The 21648-nt window shown below is 40.3% G+C and overlaps 1 protein-coding gene across 1 annotated transcript in view; it reads left to right on the top strand.

The window, feature by feature from the left end:
- The window catches only part of ADGRL1 (adhesion G protein-coupled receptor L1), a 65471-nt gene that overhangs the window by 29918 nt on the left and 13905 nt on the right, over positions 1–21648 (top strand). Inside the window, exons 4-14 of the mRNA XM_029284697.1 lie at positions 1692–1706; positions 10199–10999; positions 13098–13409; positions 13950–14053; positions 14197–14382; positions 15258–15296; positions 17046–17229; positions 19745–19867; positions 20032–20237; positions 20534–20704; positions 21072–21281. Coding sequence (XP_029140530.1) covers positions 1692–1706; positions 10199–10999; positions 13098–13409; positions 13950–14053; positions 14197–14382; positions 15258–15296; positions 17046–17229; positions 19745–19867; positions 20032–20237; positions 20534–20704; positions 21072–21281 — 2351 coding nt within the window. The remainder of the gene's footprint in view (positions 1–1691; positions 1707–10198; positions 11000–13097; positions 13410–13949; positions 14054–14196; positions 14383–15257; positions 15297–17045; positions 17230–19744; positions 19868–20031; positions 20238–20533; positions 20705–21071; positions 21282–21648) is intronic.

Here is a 21648-nt window from a genome sequence, read left to right as displayed (position 1 = left end):
CCCAGTTTCTAGTGTGATGCCTCAGCTGCATCAGGGTCTTAGTTCATATATTACTTAACTCATATATTACTACCTTCTAAATTATTCACCTGCCATCTATCATATCTCTATTACTTGGGGCCAGTCCTAGGAATCTTCCATTTGTCCATTGAAGATTGGGTATTACTTATAGAGAATCTCTAAGCCCTTTATCAGAAACACCTGGCGTGAGCATTGGAATGACTAGTAACTAGTATTCTTTAATTTTGAACGTGAGCCTGTGATTTGAGATTTTAATCTAGATAGGAAGTTGAGAAACTGTAGCTAAATGGCAGAATGTCTTCATAAAGCCCTAAATTAAGGGTTAGATCTTCCTAAAATGTCTTCAGAGCTACTTCCAAGTTAGCCGAACATTAGACTCTGCAGAATGTTGCATTTCAATATCTACAAAACTGCAGAAAATGTATTTATTTATAGTTGTACTTATAAGTTTAGATGCTGCCCACTCCAAGAGCTCTCAGTGACTTACAAAAAAGTACACATTTAACAGATAATTCTAAATGGTTTAAAAATTCTAAAACAAGGGTTAAACTCAGAAGTTTAAAATTACTCTAAAAGTTACAGGTGAAAGCCAGTTTAGTGCAGACATTAAGGAATCAGGCAAAATCTGGGTGGCTGTGAAGTCTTGTCCCGCCTTACGCATGAAGCCAGCCGGGTGAACATGGAGCAGAGCCCTCTATCATCCCTAGGAAGGCAGCAATGGCAAATCCACTTCTGAAGTCTTGCCAAGAAAACTGCAGGGACTAGTCCTGCAGTCACCAGGAGTCAACACTGAGGTACAGGTAGAAGGGGTTTAAGCCCCTTCCTCGGGACTAATAATAATGGTGACTGCAATATATTCTGTAGTACGACCTTCCCTTGGACAAAACAAATTTGCTGTTGATGTATTTGCGGTGAGACCCATAAAAATGCTCCATAGAGTCTGCCCCTCATCTTAAAAACTGACTGGCAGTCTTGGACCTATGCCATGAGGAAGAGAGACATAGGAACAATACTAATATGTAGAAATATATATTGATTTATATTTATAGAAGAATAGTTTTGGTTGGATTTAGAGTGGGTGAACAGGTAGAGCATAGCTGTGGTCAGGTTGGGTATGCCTTCCTTAGATATTAAGTAAAGGTTTGGGGAATGTATTTTTTTCTTTTCAAAGTCTTACTCTTTCCCTTTTTCATATTTCTGCTTACTCTTTCTCTCTCCCCAATTCTGCTCTTTTCTCCTGCAAATGCTTTCCACCCAGCAGACCCCTTTTGTGTTTTTCTCTTTTGTTGTCCTTCCTGGTTGGCTTTGATTTCTGATTTTTCTTTTGAAGGGCAATGTCGCTGGCACCAAGTTTAAGGGCGGGTGGGGAGGAGGACCCTGCACACCTCAAACTGTTCAGATGCTGTCAGGAGGGGGAGACCCAGGGGAGACCTCCCCCAGCAAACCCCACACGCTCTCTGCCTTGATGTGACTCCAAAGCGGGAGGGGCTGGTGTTTGTTCGGCGGGCGGGAAGATTGGGGGGATGGGAGATGGACAGTTGAAGAAAAAAAATGGCTACTTTAGGGTGGGGGAGAAACAAAAGGAATTTAATCTCTTTTCTCTTTTTTTTCCTTCTTGCACCTTTTTTTTCAATATATTTTTTCTTCTCTCCCTTCGATGCATAAAGTAGAAGTGGAACAGAAAGGTAAACAACAACATTACCACTGACCCCACCCCTAACCCAGCACCTTGTTTTTTTTTCTCTGTGGCCATATTTAATGTGACCTTCCTTTCCCTCTTCTCCCTGCCCCTTCTTCTCCTAACCTCCCACCTGCCCTCCCCTTGGCTTCCCTTCCTCTTCTTTCTTTGGTCTCACTAATTCCAATTGGCATCCTCTCTAGAAACAAATCTGCCAATCACTAAACAGCCACTCAGCAAATAAAGGAGGTAAAGCCATCATCTAACAACAGCCCTGCCAAACGTTCCATGTTTCCGTGCTCACATGTGGAGGGGAAGCACCATGAATGCTTGGGCGATGCCTGTCCTTCTCTGGTTTTGCTTCCTTCAGGGGAAATACACTTTTCCAAACCGTTCTTGCCTGCGTCTTTTATCATTCAACTGATTTTCTCTGCTCCTTTCTTCATGTTTCCATGGCAACCAACTGGGTACCTTGGCCTACCTCAACCACTTTTCTTTTTCTTTCTTTCTTTCTTTCTTTCTTTCTTTCTTTCTTTCTTTCTTTCTTTCTTTCTTTCTTTCTTTCTCTTTCTTTCTTTCTTTCTTTCTCTTTCTTTCTTTCTCTTTCTTTCTTTCTTTCTTTCTTTCTCTTTCTTTCTTTCTTTCTTTCTATGCTTAAAATTTTCTGAAATTACAAAAGAACAATAGGTGGTTTGTTTTTATTTAATTCACACACACTCCCCCCACACACACACACTTTGATTGCAGTTTGGGCATTTCAAATATTTCTTCCAGGGCTTCCTGTGTATTTTTAAAAAGTCTTTACATGCATACATTGATCATTGTTACCATTATGGAAGCCATTTGGGTTTTAGACATTCAACAAGATCCCAGGAGATATGTATACCTTTTGATCCTATATTCAGCAAAAGTAGATGTCCTGCAATCAATGGGGCCTTTTTTCCTTCTCCCAAGCCTCAAAGTGCTCTCTTGAAATGAAAGGGTTTTTTTTTTAAAAAAAAAAAATCCACTACTGGATGTAATGGGGATGTTCTTTTGAGCTTCTTACACATTGGAACCTTCCCCCATCTTCCAGAAGTGTTGATTGACAGTTCCCTGACCATGGTGACTGCAGATGATGATGTAATTTAGTCAGGATGCCACCAGGTTGGAGAAGTCTACAATTAGTAATATACTACCTAAGGAATAGATGCTCATACTAAGTGACATCACCCTAACAAGGATAAACTTAGCCTTCGCCATGCTCTGACAAGCAAAGTGAATCATGTGTTGCTAAAGCTGAGCATTAATGACTTCATTTGTAATCCATCTTTCAGTGGAAATTTCACTCAAAGCTTGTACAGTTCTTTGATGAGAATTCCCAAGCTGTATCTCAAATTGAGTTTACTTTCCTTGCAAATATACTCCGAGTCAGCTTGAAAAGCCTTTTTCTCTTTTTGGTGAGTTCTACCTATCAAGATGACATGGAAATTAGATAAGCCCAAAGCAGTGGTGGGATTCAAATATGTGAGCAACCGTTTCTCTGTGTGGATGCCGCTTCCGGAAGTCCATTCTGGGCCTGGGCAACAAAAAATTAGCTACCGGTTCTGCCGAAGTGGTGCGAACTGGCTGAATCCCACCACTGGCCCAAAGTAAAGATATGTATGAAGTAAATTATTCTGATATACTAACCACTTCAATGTAGGCATTTTTAAATTTTGTACATATTTCTTTTTCTTTCTTTCTTTCTTTCCTTCCTTCCTTCCTTCTTTCCTTCTTTCTTTCCTTCCTTTCTTTTTTCTTAATTCCTGATCAAATCCTGGGTGATTTTGTGTTTTTTAAAAAATTCTTTTCCATTTCTGCTTTTTTTTTTTTAATTTAAAGAAAGCTGCAGTCATGATCATTGACTCTGTCTGTTATTGGGGGAAGATGGGGATGGTGCATGAAAGAAGGGGGTCAGTAAATGTGTTGTTATTGACTAGATTTATTAACCTAATGTAAGTATCTGAAATCACAATTGCAATGAGCCTCTTTGAACAAGAGACAAGCTGTCAAGTTAGATCTAGGAATTCAACCAATTATTTGCAAGGCAGTACAACTAAAAAGCCAGGCTTGATTCTACCCAAACCATGTCTTTCTTTTCTCTCCCTCTCCCCTCTCTTTCTCTCTGTTTAGTTTGTTCTAAAAGCACGTTTCCCCCCCCCTACTATATTAGTTTGGAATTTTTTTCCCAAGATTGGGGATGGAGGCATATACTTATACTTTTCTTTTCCACAGGTTTCCATGGTTTTGGATGTGGTTTTTTTTACTGATCGTTTCCTTCTCTGTTTCTGACATCTTCTCCCCCAACCCCAGACACAGTTGCCCCCATCCCGAATTAGAAGGCTGAGTCGGCACTACCCCATCCATGAGGGATCGGAACCAGTTAACGCTTTGTGCTGCCCCTCCCTCTCCAGCGCTTCATTCTTTAATGGTGTGTTTCTCCTCCCTGTGCCAGGAGTCATCCATCCCACCCCACCAACCCAGATGGGAAACTGGGTTGAGCTGAACCTGTGAAAGTCCAGGAAGCTGCTTCGGGGCAAGGTTGCCAAATAAGTGTTCAGAGCAGGGAGGCAAGATTAGAGCCCTGAAATTCTTTGAATCTTGTCCACCTCTTCCCTGTCACCATCCTTTCCCATCTAAGGTTCCTTAGCTTCAAAATGGGGGTCAAGAAACTGAAAATGGCAGAGATGTTCATGTAAAACAAACCACTGCTCAGATCAAGTTATGTTGTAGCTGACATCTCCAGTCTGATGGGTGAAAATAAAAAGTGGAGGCAGCACATTCACTTGCAGGTAGGCCTCAACCTATGACCACGATTGAACCCAAAATGTCTGTTTCTAAGCAAGACAGTTGTTAAGTGAGTTGCACCCCATTTTATGACCTTTTTTTGCCACGGATGTTAAGAAAATCACTGCAGTTGTTAAGTTAGTCTGGTTGTTAAGTGAATCTGGCTTCCCCATTGACTATGCTTGTCAGAAAGGAGCAAAAAGTGATCACATGATCCTGAGACATTGCAAGTATCATAAATACGTGCCAGTTGCCAAGCATCCAAATTTTGATCACAAGATCATGGGGATGCTGCAATGTGAAAAACGGTCATAAGTCATTTTTTCAGTGCTGTTGTATCTTTGAATGATCACTAAATGAATGATTGTAAGTTGAGGACTACCTGTAAATACCTATATAACCAGAGGCATATAGATACATAACCAGAGGCATGTAAATATCTTTATATTAAGAACAATATAGTTGCATGCGTTTGAGTGTGTATTTATCTGAACGTATTGCATATATATAAAAACACACATGTGCAAACAAATATCTTACACAAATGCAAAGAAATGCAAACCATAAGCTTCGTTAAATAGGCAGTATACTTTTAAATATGGTCCAGCTGTTCTTATAAGCATCAATAGATATAAGGATGTGTATCCATCTCCATGATTGCTCTATAGAAAAGCATAAAATTTGATGTACTGTAAATCATGACATTCATAGTACTTCTGGTCTTGAGGCCCCTCTTTTTCTTCAAGTTTGTAGTGCCCTTTCTTGGGTTTAGCTGCATGTTTTGAAGAAGCAGGATCAGAGAATGGCTCCAGGCAATCTGCCCATTTCCGTCCCATAATTGACAGCCTTATTTGAAAGAAAGGAAAAACACAATGTGCAATGCATAACAGAATAGTGGCACAAGATTTAAATAGTTACATGTAGACCAGCCAGACATTCCTAGGGCCTTCTTGGTTCAGAACAATGGCAAATGAAGTTCAACACATCTGGATACTGTTGAAATACTGTAGATAAGGCTGGTTAGGAATTGCTAGGCTAAAGACAACTTTCCTTTGAATTTATCACTTAGAAGGCTACTCTATAGACAAAAATACTCAAAGTTCCATTAATAAGTACCAAGAGATTTCAGGTGCTAGAAGAGTAAGTAGACGTGGCATTTGGAGCTCTCAGGTTCAGATTCTGGCTTTTCACCTATGACATCATTTTCAATTATGAACTATTTCCCTGACACATGACCATCATTTTCCCAGGAGAGTTGGATGGATTTGGGCATGATATGGATCCCTGGCCATGTGATTGCTTTTATCTTCTGGGGATATAAGTAGGGGAGGGACTTCTCCAGCTTGGGAAATCCAACATGGCCCCTCCCAATAATAAGCAGAGAAACAATTTCCTTACCAAAAGGGAACAGTCCATTGTAAATATTGGAGGAAAGTATCATGATCAGTGATTGATAACTTGAACAAGTCATACACCTTGAGGTTCCTTGCTATGGAATCCTCTCTATGGCTAACATTTATTTCTAGGCTTATTTTACAACAGGAGCGATGTACACAGTTATTTCTTACATTATGCTCCAGGGGTTTGGTGTTTTTTTTTTCCTGACACAAATATAAAAAAAACAATAACATTTCTGGAAGTAAAACTGATCTTTGCTTGAAAGATATAAAAAGTGGCTTGTAGAATACAGGTGTCATCAATATGAAAGTAAAAATTGTGTTCAGCCAAATTGATGCAACACCAACATGGTCCTAAGAATTAAGTCTTGAACCCCATGTCAGTAAAGACAAAACCTCTGAAATGGTCATAATTTACACTTAGTGAGCCTTGAATGAGTTTGCTCTTAACTTTAGAGGGACTCACTATGACAAGGTTTGAAAATCATGGATTAGACAGAGATAGATAGCTAATACAAGGAACATCATGCAGTACTATAAAATCCAACTGCTTCACATTAAGCGGTTCTTGTCTGATGATTCACAACAGAAAACACTATAGGGATCTTTAACAGACCTTGTCATTAACACCTAGGCTAGTTGACTTCTCTCCTCCCTGACTCATTGCCATACAGTGGTAAACCCATTTATCACTTTGCATTTCCACTGTACTATACATCAAATAATAGCTCTGTTGTATGCAAGAAGACTAAATAGATTATCTTCAAACATCTGGTAAATGAGACAAAATAAGTTCTCTTTCTTCCTAATTAAAAGTGAATAGGCAAATTGCAGGTGGTCTTCCTTGGCCTGCTATATCAATGCAATCTTTGCATGAGTTACTTAGAGTACTTAAAAAGTTAAAATGTATACACTGTGGCACATTATAGCTGTAATATGAAATGTAACTTCCAAATAACCATTAGCTCGCTCATCCTGGGTCCTTGAGAACTATCTCCAGTTTTTAAGGAAGGAATAATGCTTACTAGTTAGGTTTATAGTAGCCAGCATCCATATTCTTAACGGGATAGACAACATTTGGGCCACATGTGGCTTCTCCAACCTCATTTTTCCTTCCCTTAGAGCCCCCAAGATCATAACACTGAATTTCATCAGCATTTCTTTACAGCAGGGGAAGGAGGAAAATAGATATGTTAACCCTCCGGGGAAAAACCAACATATTTATTGGACATTAAAAGACATCCTCAGCTCTAATAAAGCCTGTTTCTTTCACTCTTCAAAATCAGGCTGAACATTTCTGATGTCATCACAGTGTTATTGGTTATAGCCCTTCCAGCCTTCTTAGACAAAATAATAATAAAATAAAAGTATGGTCCGTACATTAGAAAAGCCCTGGCTCAGCCCTCTTCAAAACTCATTATTGCTCACTGTGAATACCTCTTTTCCATTCCACGTACCAGTTCTTCAAATGAGCTCAAGAGGCAGGATTTGCCAGCAGCTAGAATGGCAGAATATTTATTAATCAGAATTATTTATTATTACTAAGTAGGGTGCAGCACAACATCTCCATGGAGACCCAAACACTGTGAATAAGAGCGAACTCACCAGGTTGCTGACTCAGCCCTGCTTGCCCCCTCTGGAGTTATCTAGAGATTGTGACCATTGAAAGCAACCGTCCATCATACTCTTAAGCTCATATAAGTCCTGTTGATTTCGAGGGAATTTAAACATTTTAAACTATGGCATAGTGTGTGCTCAGAATCTTAACCTAATCACCTTTATGCAAAACTGGATATGTCCATTTGCCCTGTAGCTCTGCCTGAGTTCTGGGAAATCAGGGGAGGGGTATTTGTAAATATTTATGAGAGCTGGCATTGACAAAAATGCTATTTTCCTCCATGACCGTTGCCAGTCTCCTTCCTGGATTATTTGCCAATCATTTCTAGGGCTGTTGGTGTATCTCATCTACATGTGTGGTGGTATAGTCTGATGTGGAATCTAAGTTATGCCCCAACTCCAATAAGATTTGCTATATCTGGAATGATGTGGCATTTCATAGTGACTGTGCAGATGTAATAACGGGAGAGCAGAGAATTCACTAGTGCATCCACAAAACCTATTGCCAGACCGTTTAGGGCTGCTATAACAAAGCCTAAATGCCATCGAGGCTGCAGAGTGAGAAAAATAACTTTCATAGTGGAAATTGTAAGCTTCTACCCAGCAGTAACTGGGTTGCTGACAATCCAGTTTCTCCTCGCCCTATACCAGTGTGTCGATACCTGTACACCAGAGCAGTACAGTCCTGGGTCTTAATGAAAACATCTTGCAGCCTTTAAGCCCTACAATTTGCATTTGGTTTGACAGCTCCAGTGTCTTCTCTATAGCTGCTTAGTAACACTGCGCTATAATGGACAGGTGAATTCTCTGCTGCATCCTGTCCTCCTCAATCCACTCCACCCCTCCTTCCACCACTAAATGCTTTTCTTTCCTCCCAGCCTTGCTCCAGCTAACCAGAGGCAGATACTTGCAGAATGCTGGCCTGTTTTTGTCTTCCTTTCAAACTTTTTCCTCCTGGCTTTTCCCAAGACTACGGGCAGCCAATTGGGATGTGGGTGAATGGGAGGGGCTTCCTTCCCCCTCTGCCCAGCCTCCTCCTCCCCCCCACACACAGACATACCACTGTCACTTCACTCCTCCACCTCCTGCCATGTGCACTAGCCTCATGTCCTTTGCCGCTCCGAATCAAACCTGGCTGATAAATTGCTCCAATGGCACCCAGGATATGGGAAGCAGAAGCTTTGGGTAATTTCATCCTTCTGCTATGATTCTGTAAGCTCTTATTTTCAGAAGGGAGACAGTCCCTGTGCTAATCTACAGCTCTCTGTCCCCAGGGCTTAAAAGTAGTCTGTTTCAGAGGAAGAGGAAACACCCTGTCTTTTACATTCAGTGGGCTTCTAAGCAGCCAAGCTTTGGATTATTTTGTGCTTGTTTTTCTTTTCCCATTGCCCATTCAATAATGTTTAATAATGGTAGAATATTTCAGGCTGGCAGGCCCTCATTCTTTTTCCATTAGAAGGCATTTCCTCAGAACTGCTTGGAAGACAGTGATAAGATGTAGAAGAACATTTCCCGGAAGGGTGTGAGATAAAAGAGTCTGAAGCAATGGAAGTTTGAAACCTGGGCTCCTAATTTCTGCTTCTAAATGCATGATTACTTTCTGTTTTAGGAACTGCACTGAGCTAACTTGCAGCTCTGATATTCTAGCTAATTACTGCAATCCCAAGGAAAAGAATGACCACTAATAATTGCCTTTGTAGATGCAGAAATGGGTCCAGTTTCTTTCTGCCTCATTATTATTGATGGTTATGCCAACGTAAAACTTGGCTTTAGGTGCGGCATGATGACGGGCATAGATTAATCTTGGTCCATGGAGTTGGTGAAGCAAATTCCTTTTATGAGTGCTATAATCCTTTGATCAGTGCACTTCAAGATTTACTGGAACCAATATGTTATAAGTATCCAATAAAGTAAAAAAAAAGGTGTCCTTTCTCTAGAGATACCCATAGAAGATAAAGGACTATCAATCCTATAAAGCTAACAACACTACTCCTCACACTATTCAATTCATTCCTTAGGATAGACAGTGCAGCAATTCCATACTTAATTTCAAAGATGTGATGTGGAAGCTTTAACTTCCATACCATTAGATGTATCCCCTAGGTATCTCCAGTGGAGAGGATTTGTGAGGTCTACTCATTGTAATTGCTTTTCCAGAGCTTTTAACTCTTCTGACCTCCATAGAATGAGTAAAGCATACGGTGAGGGAATGGGGTTGTAGCTGCAAGTTCACCAGTACTCCTGTTCATATTTCTGGATTATCCAAATGATATTACTTAGACTTTGGCAGGGAAACAATTTAACATTCCCTGCTAAATTTCAAAGTACAGCAAAGTGGGGGAGGATGGTTTGGAATCCTTATATTTCTATTTTAATTTGATCTGGACAAAGTGTTGATTTCCTCTGATGCTCCCCACCCATCCCTCCCATTATTTAACTTCACTGAGCCATCTCAGCTCAATAACAGATACAAGTGTCATGATTGCAGCTGCTCTGAAAACTCAGCGCGGATTTCACTTCTCCTGCCAACAACCTTTTACAAATTTATCCTCTCTCTCTCTCTCTCTCTCTTTCTTTCTCTCTCTTTCTTTTTTCCTTGTTCTGTCACATTCTTTCTGAATTTTCACCCTTCCCCTTTTACCCAAACATCCTTTCCTCCCTTACATCCCCTCCCTAGTATTCGTTTGCCCAGGGACGCTGCACAAGATCCTGGAACCTACCTCGGCCCATGAATCAGAGCACCAGTCTGGAGCTTGGTGCAAGGATCCTCTTCAAGCTGGAGACCGAATATATGTCATGCCTTGGATCCCATACAGGACAGACACCCTGACAGAGTATGCTTCATGGGAAGACTATGTAAGTGCCCGACATACCACCACATATCGCTTGCCCAACAGAGTCGATGGCACTGGCTTTGTGGTGTATGATGGAGCAGTCTTCTACAATAAAGAGCGGACACGCAACATTATCAAGTATGATCTGCGGACACGGATTAAAAGTGGAGAAACGGTTATCAATACAGCCAACTATCATGACACTTCACCCTACCGTTGGGGTGGCAAGACTGACATTGACTTGGCTGTTGATGAAAACGGGCTATGGGTCATTTATGCCACTGAAAGCAACAATGGACGGTTAGTGGTAAGCCAGCTCAATCCTTATACGCTACGCTTTGAAGGCACATGGGAAACTGGCTATGACAAACGCTCGGCATCCAATGCTTTCATGGTGTGTGGAGTCCTCTATGTGGCACGGACAGTCTATGTTGATGACGACAGTGAGGCTGCAGGGAATCGTGTTGACTATGCCTTCAATACTAATATGAACCGTGAAGAACCGATCTCTCTGACATTCCCTAATCCTTACCAGTTCATCTCTTCCATTGACTATAACCCCCGTGATAATCAGCTTTATGTATGGAATAATTATTTTGTTCTGCGTTACTCTCTTGAGTTTGGTCCACCCGATCCTAGCACTGGTGAGCTATTATCCTAAGATAAAAGTTTGGGTGGGGAAAAAAAGGAGCTGTCAGTGTTTGGAAATTATGGGGATTTTTGTTCTAATTTTTATAGTATTGATAAAAATACCTGGAGACAAAAAGAATGAGTCAACTTGCATAGATATGAATTTCCTAATTATACAATTTGCCACATAGATCTTATGAAATTATCTTTTAAAAATAGATTCTTCAATATACATTTTATACCAACTTTCTTTAAATCAATGTGTTCCAGCTGGGTTGGAGCACTAGAATTACTATGTGGATTTTGACTGAAAGTTCTGGGATTTGTAGGCTAACACATCTGGAGAGCACCAGGTTCCAGAAGATGTTTTACCTTAAAGCTTATATATCACCAGTCCCCAGTTGCATATGAATTAGGATTGCTATCTTTTGACTTCAGCTAAATATCTTTTGATGGCTATCTCTTTACTTGAGCTAAATTAAATAAAGCAAACATATATTTTGCATATTCTACAAGTGATTGCAAGTTTTTGAGGCAACTCAGCTCCTACTATTTGATACAAGGGACAATAATCATATTTCAAGAAACTTTCAAGCATGTATTAACAATATCACTTTAAAAAGAAAGGCTTAAATTTTTGCACTGACTTCTAAAATAACTTTAATTGTGCTACTTGCTGCAAGGCTCCAGTCAAATAGTAAGTATTGGAAAGTTTATTCACCTCAATTCAAACTCACTGTGATCCCAACAGAGTCAGCATCCGCCTGAAGTTCTGACAGTTAACATCACATGGAGTTTAAATTGAGAGATGGATTGTCTGATGTTCAGTATTTGGCAGAAGCCTAGAGGCTACAAAACTAATTCCTTAAAGCTGGGCAGAAGGAGAAAAATTCAGTCTTGTTTTGAATAAAAGAGGTTCAAGGTTAGTCATGCTCTGGTATAGGGCCAGATTCAGATCTGTTTATTCCAATATGCCACTAATTTGTTTTTCATACATACTCCATTCATTCCAGTTGAACAGCTTCTGTCTGAATGGCATTTGAAACTGAGCATTTCCACAGTTAACATCCCCATGCTGTGGCTGGATGAATGGGATTTAGCCTTAGTGAGAATAATGGATCAGTTGTATCTGAAGGAGTCACGCATATTTTTAGATGGGATGGGCCATTACTTAAATTACTTAAATTAGCACTGAATGCTACAGTTTGCTATATTTTAAAATTAAAAAGAATTTCAGTGTGAAGACATGGTTTGTATTTCATATTCCTAAGAAAGATCTGACAGAAGTTATCATAAATGGTATGTGGGCTAAGGGAATATGAGGAAGCTGGTCCAGATTAACCATCTTAGATATACTGAAATCAAAAAGTAATATAACCTGGAAATTTGATGAGTTTTTGAAGTTTATATAATCTACATAGGGAAGATCCAGACACACTGATATATAAAGAAATATACTGTATACTGAGCCTCATGGAATATTTGCCAGCAGTAAAACACGGGTCAGAAAATTTGGGCTGGAATCAATAGAGAGGAGGAAAGAATACATATAATTCTTTTGGTATCATTAGCTCCTTTTCAGAGTATTCTGCATTTGGACATTTAGTAATCACTATCTCCCCTTTTTTTAAAAAAAATATATTTTTGCAACCATGGCAACTAGAATTTGTGATACTAAAGAAAATCTGGGACTCTTTATAACCTGGAGAACTGCATCTTTTGTTACAAATGTGATCATGATTAAATGATGATTCCATTCAGTGAGATTTTCTGGCTAAAATAAGTAATACTGTGGTGAGAACTCAGCAAGGGAACATATGTTTTACATGTGCAAAGTTTTAAGTACAGCTCTTGATATTTTTAGGGTAAAGGAACTGATATAGCAATACAGGGCATGAAAAGAGTCTCTGCTGAAAATTTTACGGATCCACTGCAAATCAAGATGTACCATAAGATTGGATCAATGCAAAGCAACATCACTAAAAGTGGAGTTGTAATAAGCATAGGCATTTTTAAAAATTAAAATTTTACAACTGAAGACCTGAATGGGAAGGGAGGGATATTTTGTGTATGGAAAGGATTGCTTGTCCCCAACTGTCTTTCTACCCACAGGCCCAGTCACCTCAACACCACTCAGCACGACAACCACTATTCATCCCACCACTGTCACCAGCACAATATCACCTGCTGTTACAACCACTCGGCAGCCACCCCTTACAACCCACCCTATAGGTGCCATAAATCAGAAGGGTACAGAACTGCACACAGTCACTGCCGTAATGCCCAGTACCCGCCGCCCACCAGCAAACAACCAGCACATCTTTCCAGAGCTCTTCTGTGAGGCAAAGGAGGTGAGGCGTGTCCAGTGGCCAGCCACACAACAAGGCATGCTGGTGGAAAGGCCTTGCCCAAAGGGCACGAGAGGTAAAAATAAGCAGCTTCACCAGGGGTAGCCTTAGGCAAATTGTTCTGGTCTTTATTGAAGAGGTGAATGCCTTTGGATGCTTACCAGATCCAAATGAAAGAAGCTGGGGTTCAGGCAGGGTGTGATTCTTCCATTAGCCAACACTAGAAGTTGTAGCGCTAGCCTTGAGGTGGCAAAAACCTGTACTGGAATGAAATCTGCTGTTTCTCAACTTGCCTTTCTATGGCAGCTACCTGATTTCAATCTTCATACACCTTCAGGCTGTCTTTGGACTGAGCTACTGGTGTAGCTCTCAATTGTGAGCTTGGGATGTGATGAAAACAGCAATATGAAGATGTGGCTGGATAAAGATGCTGCTGGAGCATATTTGTAGGGTAATTAAGGGCAAGGGAAGAATCTACCTGGGAAGCCAGCTCTCGACAAACTTAATAATGCTTCTTCAGGGGATTGTTTTTGTAGTGGGAACAGATAGGAATGATAGGCTGAAACCGCAACAGCTGAAACTGATTAACAAGTCTTTCTTGCTGTCCCACCCACAGGTATTGCTTCTTTCCAATGCGTTGCTACCCTTGGTATTTGGAACCCACGTGGGCCTGATCTCAGCAACTGCACAAGTCCTTGGGTCAACCAGGTGGCCCAGAAGGTATCGTTTTCTTCCCCGAAGTTCTCCCTGCCCTCTGGTTGTTAATCAGACGGTTCATCTTCACAATGGGTATCAGGCTTCTTCATGCCTGCATAACTCTCTTGCTGGATTGAGGCTAGTCTGTATTTCTTTCCTCTTGACAGATCAAGAGTGGAGAGAATGCAGCCAACATTGCTACCGAGCTTGCCCGACATACGCGTGGCGCCATCTACGCTGGAGATGTTAGTTCCTCTGTCAAATTAATGGAGCAGCTCTTAGATATCTTGGATGCTCAACTGCAGGCACTGCGTCCAATAGAGAGGGAGTCAGCTGGCAAAAACTACAACAAGGTGCATGGTGATATGTTAACTGGGAGGTGGTTCTCAGCAGGTTGTATGTCCTGACCTTATATTTCACTTTTCTGGACCGCTGAAACAGAATAGCAATTTGACATAAACCTTTTAGCAGCCTAAACATCCAGTGGTTGGACAAATACATGTTACACGTCTGCATGCCTTTTTTTTTCTTTTTGACTTACAATAAACACTTAGCAATTTAGTTTTCCATGCCTCTTGATTATTAGCTTTAATATGAGAGTAGTTATGAAGAAATATCTTTAAATGGCTAATTCTGTGGTACAGTCTACCAGATGTTGCTGCTATATAGAGTCTCTGGTCATGTTTTATTGGTTTTCCTATAGGATTGTGTGTTAGCTCTGCTGATAACAGTGCAGAATGTTGAAATAATGATCAATCGTGTGAATGCCTTCGAAGAATAGCTAATGTGTTATTGAGCTAATATGACCTAATCCTATGTAAGTGTCTAGTATTACAATTTGACAATTCTGGTGATAATTTTGAATTCAGACCGGAAAGCATAAATAAAAAAAACTTAAGAATTTGATCAAAGGTACAATGTGAGGAAATAAAAAGGGTAAAAAAAATGGATACAATTAAAAAATTGTCAAATTCAACTTGTCTCTTTGAATAACAACCAGTAAATTAAAATTTAAAATTGGGTTCACGTTGTCATTTAGGATATTTCTTTTTTTATTACCTGCTGCCTGGTATCTGGTGACTCTATGACCGGAACAACCCATTTCAAGGAAACCCATAGATAAAATGTATTGGGGTAGAGTGAGGCCTCTGGGGAATTCTAATTATTTTCTCCTTGTTTTGGTATATGGACCATCATTGACACTGGGCTTGTATGCTGTACTCTACAGATGCATAAGAGAGAAAGGACCTGCAAAGACTATATCAAGGTGAGGACATCAGTGTTTTAAATTCAGGTAGGAATAGCTATGGGCAAGAAGTAACCTGTCAAACATCTGCGGTTCTCAGGGAAATGCTGACATTTCTCTGAGACCTGCATGTTTCTACATCAAAGAAAGTGTTTCATTTAGAAGTACCCTAAATTTAGAGCAGCATTAAAAAGTTGTTTGTTGATATTTATTAAAATATAAAATATTTATATCCCACACCTGATATACTCATATTGTATAACTTTTCTAGTAGTATATATGAAAATGTTTAGCAACCTGTGGAAATTATAAGGAAACTGACAAGAGAATCTTTTGGGGAAGGAAGGACATGCTTTGCTACCAAAAATATTTTTGTTCTTTGGTCTTGTCCAATCTTAGATGAATTTCACTTAATTACATGAATTACACAGGAAAAGTACTTTGTATAACAATGGTCCTCATTTAAATTGTTCTGGCTATATAACTGATATAGATATCCACAAAACATCCCACATGAGATAGCCATATGTAAAAACCTTAACATTGGAAACAATACATACTACTGCTACTAGTACTAGTAAATCAGTGTGGCTGATTTAATATAATATAAAGTTTGATGGGGCTTTAAAAAAAAAATAAAAGATTGCGGATCATTTATTTGGAATAGGGTCATAAATGCATGCTCTTGAACTGAGTGACACAAAATAAATTCTAAGTCAAACTTCTCAACTTGGCATCATCCCATTGTGTTGAACTTCAATCCCTAGACTAAATAAATAAAAGATGTTAGCTATGGTGGCTGAACTTCCAAGAAATCTGGAGGATACATCCTGAGAGGGAAAAGTCATTTAAAAATAAAAGAGAAATGACTTTTCAAAAACTGTGATAAATTAAATAAATATTTAAACATGGGAGCTATGCTACTTCTCACCCTGCAAACAAAATAATTGTATCTTATAGTTGCTGGTGGAAAGTACTTGCCCACTTTATAATAATAAAAGTAATGATGAGCAATGCCTGTAGTTCCTGAGGTGAAGAATTGTTTTCTAGCTGTGGATTTTTTGGAAAATACTGTGCCTTGAGTACAGAATTAGCATTTCAGAAATTGAAAAGCTGCTTCCATCCATACAAGAATTTTGATAAATAAGCAGGTTAGGTAAGAAAATGGGGGGGGGGGAGAGAATACACAGTTACTACAGTATGTCCATAAATGGTAGCATCTTTGAATTGGCCCATTCTACTCAGGAGATGCACCTAACTAGCAATAGCAAAATGACAATCTCAGAACCTCCAGGTTTTGAGGGTTAAAAAAATGCATAACACCCAGGGTGTCATGGANGTCATGGATAAAGATTAATAATATACGTATCTTTTGTCTGTCAAATATAAATGGTAGCATGAAGAATGGATCTGTAGCCATCTTTGCTCAATGGCAAAGAGGAGAAAAGGAAAGTGCGAGAGCAGAAGAACTGTTGGAAGGGAACGGACTATGAGAAGTGGATCCATTTCCTCAAAACTCAATGTCATTCTAGGCCAGTGGTGGCGAACCTATGGCACGCGTGCCAGACACGTCACTCAGAGCCCTCTCTGTGGGCACATGTGCCTTGTTCCGGAGATGGCGAGGGACTGGCCCCCGCCACCCTGGCCCCACCCACCCAGTCTGCCATAACCACCGCGGCCACGCCCACTCGGCACCCGGTGATAAATAAGTGGGTTTTGGGTTGCAATTTGGGCACTGGGTCTCTAAAAGGTTCGCCATCACTGTTCTAGGCTGTGGTGGAGACGGTGGACAACCTCCTGCGTCCAGAGGCACTGGAATCGTGGAAGGACATGAATGCCACAGAGCAAGTGCACACTGCCACCATGCTGCTTGATATCCTGGAAGAGGGAGCTTTCCTTCTGGCTGACAACGTCAAAGAACCAGCCCGTTTTGTCACCGCTAAGAATAATGTTGGTAAGCATCAGTCTGTCTGCTTTATCTTGAAGAAGTCAATTGGTAAGAAGGGAACTTCACAGAGTGTGTGGGTGCAGCAGACATATGCCTCTCTGGAGCAATTCTAAAGCAGCCAACCATTCTTTCTTCAAAATGTGTGTACTGAACATTATTGTACACAGTGCCTGTGCTTTGTAAACCTAGGGAGGAGGGAGCCTTTATCAAATGCGGACTGTCAAAAAAGAAGAAGATGCTATTTACTTTTTAAAGGCTCTTGAGTTATACCTTCTGGCAGTGTCCTTATTTCTCCGTCGCACCCATAGAAATGTAATCTGTATTTCCATTGCATAACACATTGGAGAAACAGGTTTCTTACGTGGAAGCAGCATTAATTTCATTTATTCTTCATTTTATATATATAAGGGAATAATATCTGTAGCATTCCCCACTTCCTTACTTCAGGAGCCTGATACAAATAGATCTGCGGGGTAAAAACAAGAGAAAGGTTTTCACTGGTCAGGCACAAGACTGGGTCTGTTTGGCATAGCCCTGGATAGGATGATAGCATGTTACCATTATCTCACTTAATCAAGTGAGCTTTAGGATATCTTTTCATCATTCAGTCAAAGCATCATCAGTTGGCCTGCTTTACAAAGTTATTGCAATGATAAAATAATAATATAAGATTATTATAACACAGAAATTTATAAAATGCTTTTCACGTTGCTTTGTTCTGTAGAACTAACAGCCATAACGCATAATGTATGATGAGTTCTCTTTACGTGTCTGTCACGTTCTACAGTGATGTAGAAATAGACTCACAACTTCCCAGGCTGCTACTTTAAAGGGTGCTTGGATTCATCTCTTGAACAAGATGGTGCTGCCATGGTCAGAATCATACCAAACATGGTTACGTATTAGATGCCACATTAAAATGTTTTTTTCCTAGGCAAATGCAGCCGATGGTGTTAAAACAAGTAGAAAAGAATAGGGCAGTGATGGCAAACCTTTTAGAGTCCGAGTGCCCAAACTGCAACCCAAAACCCACTTATGCATCATCGAGTGCCGGTGGGTGTGGCCTATTGGCTGGGTGTGGCCCATTGGGTGGGCGTGGCCCATTAGGTGGGCATCGCTGTGGTAGTAACAGCAGACTGGGTGGGACTAAAAAGTTCAATCAATCAATTCCAACTTTGCAAGATCTTTTTTTTTCCGCGAGAAGTTGAAATTGATTGATTGAACCTTTTTTTTTTGCACACGGCGGTGGAGGTCTAAAGCGAAAAGGTTTTATAAAACCCAGCTGAAGGCCTAGGACTGGGGCGACGGCACGCGTGCTCACAGAGAGGGCTCTGAGTGCCGCCTCTGGCACCCGTGCCATAGGTTCGCCACCACTGGAATAGGGTATTAAACCGGAGAATAGAAAGAAGAGTAGGGTTAGGAGAGGTACAATTTAGAAATTTCCCATCCAATCTCTTGGCCATATCCTGCCCGGTTGAAAATGTAGGTACCCTCTTGTATCTCAGGCAGTGGTTATCTGTTCTTGAGGTCAAATCCATTCTTAAGCTATTGCCAACTTTTTAGCAATGTAGTCCAAGCCATTTCATTACACAGAAATGACATATTATGTGATGCTAGCTAGACCCCCCCCCCCCAAAAAAATCAGAAAATCCAGTCAGTTTTGCAAACCATTTTCCTTGTGTGCAAAAAATTCTCACAATAGTGTTCTGCATAGCTATAAATTAATAACTTGCCTAGGCAACCTGGAGAAGCTTACCTTTTGTGTCTGGTGCCAGACTGAACTCATAGCTCTTGAATAATAAATATAGAACCCTAGTCTCCTGCCAGGTTCCTCTGGTGTGTCACTGCTGCTTGGATTAAGTGACCTCAGAGCAATAGAGCAAGCAATAAAATTGTAAAATGGCTCCAGCTCTTTTTAGATACAAAATGAAAACAACCATCCACAATGGAGTGGAAAAAGGATCAGGATAAGCGGAAATGGTACAGTTGCCTAGACATGATTCTTGTATTTAGCCCATAATTTAACTGTTGCAATATGATTGTGGCAAAACTGATTATAACAAAATATAGTATTAAGGGAAGCAAAATAGATATAATAATTTTAATATTTACCAAGTATTTTTGAAGATCATAGTATAAACTTAGCAAGACAAAAGGGAGATTGAAACTGGACAGAGACTGGGAGAGACTGGACAGCCATTTGTCTGAAATGGTGTAGGGTTCCTGCCTGAGCAGGAGGTTGGACTCGATGACCTCCAAGGTCCCTTCCAACAACATTATTATTATTATTATTATTATTATTATTATTATTGTTATTGTTATTGTTATTGTTATTGTTATTGTTATTATTTCTACTTTGGTAGTCTAAATGTGGAGAAACATGAAGATTACATTCGGTATCTATACAGAAACATGCACATTTTTAGATACCAAATTTTCAAAGAAGGATAATTACTACAGGTTCTTATTATTTGATCTGCATTTTTGTGTTAACCTATTCCATTCTTCTCTCCCATTGTAGTGTTGGAGGTCTCTGTGTTAAATACAGAGGGGCAAGTGCCTGATATTGTGTTCCCACATGAATATACCACCAGAAACTCAATCCAGCTATCAGCCAACACAATCAAGCAAAACAGTCGTAATGGTGAGCAAGAGAAGGAATTCCAGATTTGGGGAGGACCTTGATAAACATCATCCTTGGAGACCATCATCATGCAATTACCTCTTTTCCTCCCTTTCTAGCAATAATTGATCCTGTCTATTACACCCCAGGCTATAGGACTGATCTCCTTTCCCTTTGTTTCGTAGGGGTGGTCAAAGTTGTTTTCATCCTCTACAATAATTTGGGATTTTTCCTTTCTACTGAGAATGCCACAATCAAGCTTGGAAGTGAAGTTGGTCCACTTAGCCCCTCACTTGTTGTCAATTCACAAGTTATCGCTGCCTCCATCAACAAGGAATCTAGTCGTGTCTTCCTTATGGACCCTGTCATCTTTACTCTTTCCCACCTGGAGGTGAGATAAGCATGATTCCTGGGATCGTTCTATCTGTTTCCTTGTCTTTGCACATTTCAATAAATCCCATACCCTGGTACTTGTGCCTTGTAATCTACACTAAACTACAACAGTGGCAAAGTTACACTTTGTAAAGGCTTCACTGCTAATGTTTTGAGCATGTATAAATTCACTTTTAACCAAGTCATACATTTTTTTTCCAGTATAATGAACTATCTGTATTCAGGAAGTGCCCTTCCCCCCCCTCCATCTTTATGCTATTGATGACACTCAGACCCATTTCTGTTTCCACATAGGACAAGAATCACTTCAATGCCAATTGCTCTTTCTGGAACTATTCGGAGCGTTCCATGATGGGATACTGGTCCACACAGGGCTGCCGGTTGATGGAGACCAACAAGACCCACACCACCTGTGCTTGCAGTCATCTCACCAATTTTGCTGTCCTCATGGCACACCGCGAAATTGTAAGCATACCACTCACCTAAAGAAGGGCGGGAGAAAATATGACAGCTTGTTAGGTGGAGGGAAATGGTTTCCGGTCATTGGGGCCATCCTTTTAACTCTTAATGCATGCTGAATCTTTATCTTGTTGTATGGGTCATATGTAAAATCAGGGGAGCTGTTACTCTTCAAATGTTAAGAAGATGGTCGGTCTATGATGTCAATAAAAGTGAAATGGCTCCACAGTATTTGGAAAATGACTAAAGCACATCACGGCTACCCAATAGTGGACACCATTGTTCTAATTACTTAGTTCAGTATAAAATTTAGCATGCGGCTAAGGGGACGGGCACCACACTCACCAGGCTTCTTCCTTTTTTTTCTTTTCAGTATCAGGGCCGCATCAATGAACTTTTGCTGTCTGTCATCACATGGGTGGGCATTGTGATTTCTCTGGTCTGCTTGGCCATTTGCATATCCACCTTTTGTTTCCTCCGTGGGTTGCAAACTGACCGCAACACCATCCACAAGAACCTCTGCATCAATCTCTTCATGACTGAGCTCCTTTTTCTTATTGGAATTGACAAGACACAATATGAGGTATGTGATGGTTTTCCTTTCCTATTATATACAAAGCCACCATGGATTGTTCCTCTGCATAGTGGGATCTGCGAGGCACATTGGGGGCATGAGGTAGAATATGCTAGGATGGGGCTCTCACTAGGTTTCATTTGGTTTGCCAAATTCAGGGTGACATTGATAAGCCTTTTCGATTCAGAAAATAGTGTATGTGTGTGTGTGTGCCTGCATACGTCCCTCGGACTGTTATTCCACTGAAAATCTCACTGATCTCTGTGTATTGCTAAAGAAATATTAGACTGCAAAAAGATTTTCAGATAACATGGTTTCAAATATTTATTTGTAGAAGTCATGAAAGTGAGAGGTTATCGTAGGATAGATTACAGAA

Source organism: Protobothrops mucrosquamatus, unplaced genomic scaffold (assembly GCF_001527695.2).
Source record: "Protobothrops mucrosquamatus isolate PMUCROS unplaced genomic scaffold, P.Mucros_1.0 scaffold852, whole genome shotgun sequence".
In the NCBI taxonomy this organism is placed as follows: Eukaryota; Metazoa; Chordata; class Lepidosauria; order Squamata; family Viperidae; genus Protobothrops; species Protobothrops mucrosquamatus.
This window is presented reverse-complemented; position numbering and strand designations above follow the sequence as displayed.